A 7,074-nucleotide genomic window follows, 5' to 3' on the forward strand; every position below is an offset into this window, starting at 1 on the left:
CCCCCGGGGAGCCGCTTGGGTGACGGGACCAGCCCCCGCTTTCCCCAGGTCCATGCCCGGCTGAGCTGCACCTTCTCCGGGAAAATGGCCACGTTGGCCCGAGCGTGGCGGCTCCCTCCTCCCGCCTGGTGCAAACCTCGTGCCCCGTCCAGAGCGGGGCAGGGCGGTGAGTCACCCCCGCGGGCTCGGTGCCCGCCTGCGGAGCGACGCTGAAGGACGCCGAGGGACGCGTGCCAACGGCAGAGCGTTCGCGTTTACATAAAATGGGGGCAATGGGGACAATCTGCAGGAGTGCTCCCCGTGTTCTGCGGTACCTAGAACACAAGCAGCTTTTGCCATCTCCTGGGGTACACAGGAGAGCAACAGGACTGCGCCTTTCCAGAGAGAAGCACGGTCTGAACACTCACCGGCTTCTTGAATTCTGTGGTTTCTAACCCCAGACCTGCAAACTTGGTTACATGTGGCCCCGGAGAGTTTTTCCTGCTGTGTGTCCACGACGGGTTAATTTATTTTTCTTAGGGCTTGTACATAGCTTAAGAATGGGGAAAAAATCCACAATTTCACTGGAAACCAGAGCACCCCAGTCACCCAGCCCAGGCAAGCTCTGCATGTGGCGTTCTCCCGCATGCAGCAGCCGTGCGGGCATCACACAGACGTCGTGGTGGGTGCTAGATCCAGGGCCGAGAGGCGCAAGAGAGGCCTGAGAGAGGAATATGTGATCAGGAGCATTATCTTTGGTTTTACTTCCATGAGCCATTAATTGTCCAATCTAACCCCATCCCAACTGGCTGAGCAGCCTCTGGCCCTTTGCTCTGAGACAATTTATTGCTGCACAGCTCAGTCTGTAACTATAATGCTGAAACTATTTCAGCAAAACACACAGTCCCGGCACTAACTGCTTATAAATAATACCTGAACAATAAAATATTAATGTGCTGCAGCTCAAAGAAGCTGAGTTGAATGATATTTCTTTCTTTTCCCTGGGATTCGCCTCTAATTTTGCCACTTCTGTGACCAGAAGCCGGAGAACAGATGGGAAGATGCAATAGCTTTCTGGGCTGAGACGCCGGTATTCCAGCACCAAAGACAAAGGATCGGAGACAAACAATATTTTAATTAATGAATATCAGTTTGTACTGCTAAGTCCAAGGCACGTAACCCACACAGGCAATTCTTTGGGACTGCAGAACACAGTGGCTCTCGTGAAACCCCTGCTGTCATCAGACTCATAAGGTTTTTGTTTCAGAATGCATAATCTGAAAGAAAACCGCAGCCCAGGGCAGCTGACACACAGTTTAGGAGGCGGAGAGAGGCTCCAGCCCCGGGGCAGCGGGTGCAGAGGCCATGGTTAGGTGGGTTTGTGCGCCCTGTGTTCCCGGCCCTGCGCTTCTCATCAGGCCCCTGAGCTCACGTTCTTTTCCACCCTCTCTTTTGAGGAGCACAGACCTAAAGCCGAGGCAGTTCAGGTCTGGCCTCCGAACCCGTCACGTTAACACTTGGGTTTGAAATGCATCCCTCCTCCCCACGATCGACAATCTTGTTGCTCCTGTCCGTATAAGGCCCACTCGAGGCACAAAAGCCAAGCTGTGCTATTTATACTTCCTCGCCCAGCCCTACCCCCCCTACCCACCGTGCGGCTGCGATCCGCACTCTGCCTGGCCCTTCCCAGAACAGCCCCGCGTCTCGCAAGGCTCCGAGCCCCCGCAGAGCAGGGGAGCAACGCGGGACCCCAGGCCCAGCCGCGTGGGGAGCAGCCCCTGCGCGCGCCGGCCACCAAGGCTGCTCTCGTCCCAACAGCAGCGCTGCGCGTCGCGAGCCAGACCGCACTGGAGCTCAGGGCCCACACGAGCCTCAGGAGAAAGGACCAGCCCGCTTCGGGACACTCCATGTACGCGCTGAGCACTGCAAGCGTTTCTCCGGATGTAAGAAAATCCGGCCTTTGACATCTGCAGGAGTAATTTTAATTGTCAAAAAACGGTTGGAGGAAAACTGCTGTGCTTACATAAGCGCTGACACACGCTGTTCTTCAGCTGAATGTGGCACGCTCTCTGGTTTTCCAGCGGTAGCTTTTTCTATGGGACACCGTTATTTAATCATTCACTGTAGTAACCAGCCTCAGATTCTCGTTTCCTAAACCCGGGAGATTTGGGATGCCGTCACTGTAGTTTGTTTTCATTAGCAACCACTTTAACCAAATTTGTTGATGTCCTAATTTCTCTGAAAGCCAGGAGCCTGGGACAGAGGGCACAAAGGAAGCACTGAGGAGCTCTGTTCCCTCAGGCTGCTAATAAGTGCACGTAGCCATCTGACATCGCACTTTTTAGGAAGGCCACTCCTGTTTACGGTAGGAGCACTGAACTTCTTTTTACACAGCAGCTTGTCAGAAGTCTGTCACCTTTGCTTTTGGTAGGAGAGTTTTCAAAACAAAAAGATGTGGTAATTTGGGGTGGGTTTTTTGTTTTTTTTTTTCAAATTTTATTCTCAATCATCAATCTAATTCCCTGTGTTAAGTCAATACAAAAACTCCTACCTTGGTAGAAATCAGACCAGCTCCTGGCAAAGTCAGGTAAAAGTGTATCTGAGCGAGCAAGCAAGCGAGAAAGCGTGCACAGATACCTGACTGCGGGTAAGGGCCTGTAAACATTCTGCTTAATGCCTCGCCCTCAGCCATCCTCAGGGGAAGTGATTTTCAGTTCTGCACCTTCTCCCCCAAAGTCTGAAACTACACAGGCTCATCTCGACAGACCAAGCCTTCCCAGAATAAAAGGTGATGTTCATTTCCTCCTGATCTAACAGCCAGCAAAATACAATTCTAGCATGGAGTTCGACCTCTTTCCAGAGGAGCCAGGTCTTGTTTGCGCTCCTGAAATAGTGCCCCCGTAACTGCCGGAGGCTCAGCTTGGTGCTGCGGCCTTGTCCCTTCTCGCAGTCTCTGGGCGACCGATTCTCCCAGAGGCTGTTCTGTCCTCATCCCATCAGCAAGAGTATCGCTCCTGGTCTCCTTTAGAAGCAGGATGCTTTTTCATATTCAAAGAGAAAGTCTGCTCTATAGTCATACTCAATAGCTCACACGATGACAACCTGCCAATGTTTAGATGCTTCCAAAGGACGTAGAAGCTTGCCAGCTTCCCACCTGTTTCCGTAACCCACCAGGAATGTTACATTTAAACAATTCCCTTCATTCTCCTCTTTTTGCAATGTTGATTGCTTCTGCAGTACATTTAGGGTTCTATCTTACCTTTCCATGTATCCATCCTCCCTCTGATAAAGGGGCTTGTAATATATATATAGCCTGATAAAGGAGCTTGTTATCTATCTATCTATCTATCTATCTATCTATCTATCTATCTATCTATCTATACATGTAACTGGTTAGGTTGCCCGTATGAGCTGAGTAGGCTCGAGTATTTCAGCCTTTCAGGCATGGTAAAACTACAAATGCTTAAGCTCTGAATCAGGGAGTTACACAGGCCCCATACTTGTTAGATTCCTGAGCCTATTATGATCGGCTTTCCCTTCAAACCCTGTAGTGAGAAGCATTTTCCCTTTTTTTCTGTTTTTCTTCTCTCTCTTCCTGTGATCAGCACTAGATGCTTCTCTATTTGTCCCTGACGCTGTCTATTATTAACCCAGAGGCTTCTAACTGAATCGTTAACTATTTCACTCACTCTTCTTTCGTGGTGCAATTAAGAGTTTGCTCTGAGAAGGAAGACTAACTCCAGACAGGAAAACTGACAGAAACGTATCCCTCCCTTTCTTCGCATTTAGTGTTAAAGGAAAAACCCAAGACTTAGCCCGGGAGCTGAACACCAGGCAAACTGAAGTAGTTGCTGAAATCGGACAACTGAAAGATTCAAGACTCATGCTTTGCAGAAAAAGAGAGTGTGGAAATCTGCACAAGCAAAAAGACCTGGGCAGACGCAAGCACTAACGAGCTGGAGAAGCTGTTGTGTATTTTCTCTAACGCCTCTATCTGTCCTAGTCAGTGAGATAACCCCAACACCGGGGTTACTCTCTCTTGTTGTTATCAGATGCATGTCACAAATCTGAAATATTATCACTCTCCACGTAGCAATACACACACTGGCAGACAGATTTACAATACCCCCTTCCAGAACGCACTGCATTCTTGTTCTTTTTTTAGTTAAGTAGTAAAATCAGGTTATTTTAATACTTCTGGTCTGTGGCAATGAATGCCAAGGGCCATTCTCACTATCCTCATTAAAACTTCTTTTAAATATAGAAACTCTGTCAAACCTTGCTTCGACGGTGTTAAATCATGAATGAGGGAGCTGCCCCGGACCCGCCTCGATTTGGACCGCCAGACAGTCAGGGGAGTTTTGGGGAGTAACGGACCGACCGTGCAGTGTGACAGAACCCCCAGCAAAGAAAACACCCGCTCACAGGACATAAAGGTGAAGCAGTTCCTTACCTGATAGATCATGACTTTGAAGTTTCTGCGTTTCAGGAGCTCTGCTTCGTTGGCCTCTAGCTTCTTTATCTGCCCAGCTTGCTTCTCCAGGTTCTGCCGAACGGTTTTCACGTTGACGCTCACCTTGCGCACTTTCTCCAGCATCTTGTTCACGGTGTTGCTGGTGGTGGTGTGTGCCTTGGTCAGCTTGGTGAGCTCTCCCTGGATGCTGGTCACTGCGCTATCCATCTCTTGCTGTCTCTCCTCCAGCTGTGTTTGGGTCAGCTGGATCTGATCCACTGCCCCGATGATCTTGTCCAGAAGGGTCAGCACCATCACACCGTTGATCTGGTCCGACTTGATGGGTTCTTCAGGCACCTGCTCCTCTGAGGCCTCGGAAGCAGTTGGTGGTTCGATAATTTGCAAAGTAGTATCCTCCATGATCGCTGGGAGCCCTGGCTGCGGAGCCCGGAGAAGCTGTCACTGCAGGGAGGGAGAGGAGGGAAAACTGAACCTGAGCCTCAGCTAAACTCTGCGCTGGGAGACACGCCAGAAATGGAGAGCACAGTGTGTGGATGTCTGTGCTGAAATTCAAATGGCACAGCTCTGCAAAGCCGTCCAGTGAAACTGCCCTGCAAAATTTTCCAGGCTTGCAGGTCATTGGCTGACTCCACCTCGGCTATATAAAAGGAGCCCGCTGCCAAATGCCTGATGACCCACCCTTTCTGAAATGATTAAAATAGTTGGAGGGGAGGCGATGGCTTTGCAGGCAAACACAGGCACGGCTCAGCAAGGAATGCAAAGCTCTGAAAATACAACCGCCTCTTCTTTACCATAAGTCTGAAAGCACTACAAGTAATGAGAGGAAAAAACAAAAACCTTGAGTAAATGGCTCGGGAAGCTGCTGGAAAGCAAGCCAGCCCATCTGGGCACAGCTGTGTACGTGAAAGGAAGGCTGCCTTAAACAACTGCACACGTTAAAGTTCAGCTGGAAAATTCAGATCTTTTGCCAATACTTAGGTTTTTAGTTTCCAGGGCTGTGGGAGCCTGATTTTCAGTACTTTAAAAGAAGTGCAACAGTTTGGATTCAGTAGTTCTGGCACATAAGTTATGGATCATAAAAACGCACGCTGCCACGTGTGTGAATGTACACAGGATATATACAGGGTGCGCATGATATATACAGCGTGCACCACGTCCCTACACAGATTTAACACAGAAAGAATAAATATAACTCCCTCCTGAATTGAAGCAGATGGCCACTCCCACCTAAAAGCAGCTATCTCAGCTCTGCAATCCTCTATCCATCGACTAATCCAGTCACTAGACTTTTAAATGCGGGACATGCTTCAGCATATGCCGTGCAAAACTGTACATGTAAGCAATGCCCCAACACGCGATGTTACATAAGGCTTTAGTGGTAAAAAAACCCCAACCAAACAACTAATTGTTTCAGAACTTTGAACAGAGTACATACTGCTTTGAAAAAGATGGGGAAGAATAATCCTCATTTTGCTAACTTTTAACCTCAGTATTGACACAAAACAATTCACAGAGACCTACATAGTGTCGGCAGACTCCGTCTCTCATGGAGCCGCCGCCAGGTTACCGTCCCCAGAGACGCTTGGGAGGTGCTACCAGAGCTCGTCCACAACATCCCAGCCGTCCCAAGTGCAGGAACGTGAAAAAGGAGAATTCAGATGTGGAGAGTGCTCCTCTTCACTGCCACTGGGGATAGCTCAGCTCCCCCCGCAGAGCAGCCGCGGGGGCTCTGCTGGCTGCAGCAGCAGAGAGCCCTTCCAGGCTCGGCCAAAGGGCTGTGGCCGGATGGGAAACCTCCAGCTTGTCCCGCAGCCTGGATGACAACTTGTATTTATGTCGAGAGAGGTTCTTCTCCACCTCTACTCCGTCCTGGTGAGGCCACATTTGGAATAGGGTGTCTAGTTCTGGGCCCCTCTGTTCACGACTGGGGAGGCCACCCCTTGAGTGTCGTGCCCAGTTTTGGGCACCTCAATCCAAGCAAGATCTCGAGGGGCTGGAGCGAGCGTAGAGGAGAACGATGGAGCTGAGGAAGGGCCTGGAGAATAAATCTGATTAAGAGTGACTGAAGGGGCTGTCGAGTTTGAAGAAGAGGAGGCTGAGGGGAGATCTCATCACTCTCTGCAACTGCCTGAAAGCACGTTGTGGAGAGGTTGGTGCTGGTCTCCTCTCTTAGCAAGAGAGAACGGCTTCAGCCTGCAGCAGGGCAGGGTTACACTGAACAGCAAGAAGAATTTTTTCACAGCCAGAGTAGCCAGACACTGGAACAGGCTGCCTGGGGAGATGCTTGAGTCCTCCCTGGGTGTGTTTAAAGGTTGTTTAGATGTGGTGTTGGGGGAGATGGTTCAGGGGTGAGTTTGCAGGGTAGGGTTAGAGGTTGGACTCGATGATCCCAAGAGGCTTTTCCAACCTGAAGGATTCTATGATTCTACGATTCTGTGATTCTGTGCTTCTACCATTTCAAAGAAGGGCCGGGAACTGGTGATGGTGGGAGTGGACCGTGAGGAAAGGCGGCGGGAGCTGGGTCTCTGTGGGGAAGAGGTGGCTGAGGGGTGACACTATTCCTCTTTATAAATAGGGGAAAGAGGCTGAAGCCGGTTTTTTCTCTCAGAAAACACAAATAA

General features: G+C 50.0%; 1 protein-coding gene across 1 annotated transcript in view; it reads right to left on the reverse strand.

Moving 5' to 3' along the window:
* Positions 1-5,028, reverse strand: part of PTRF (polymerase I and transcript release factor) — a 12,793-nt gene extending 7,765 nt beyond the window's left edge. The window contains exon 1 of the mRNA XM_009877379.1: positions 4,433-5,028. Within this exon, the coding sequence (XP_009875681.1) occupies positions 4,433-4,852 (420 nt within the window). The 5' untranslated portion in view covers positions 4,853-5,028. The remainder of the gene's footprint in view (positions 1-4,432) is intronic.
* Between the last annotated feature and the right edge of the window lie 2,046 nt (positions 5,029-7,074).

Source organism: Apaloderma vittatum, unplaced genomic scaffold (genome assembly GCF_000703405.1).
Source record: "Apaloderma vittatum isolate BGI_N311 unplaced genomic scaffold, ASM70340v1 scaffold33419, whole genome shotgun sequence".
NCBI lineage: Eukaryota > Metazoa > Chordata > Aves > Trogoniformes > Trogonidae > Apaloderma > Apaloderma vittatum.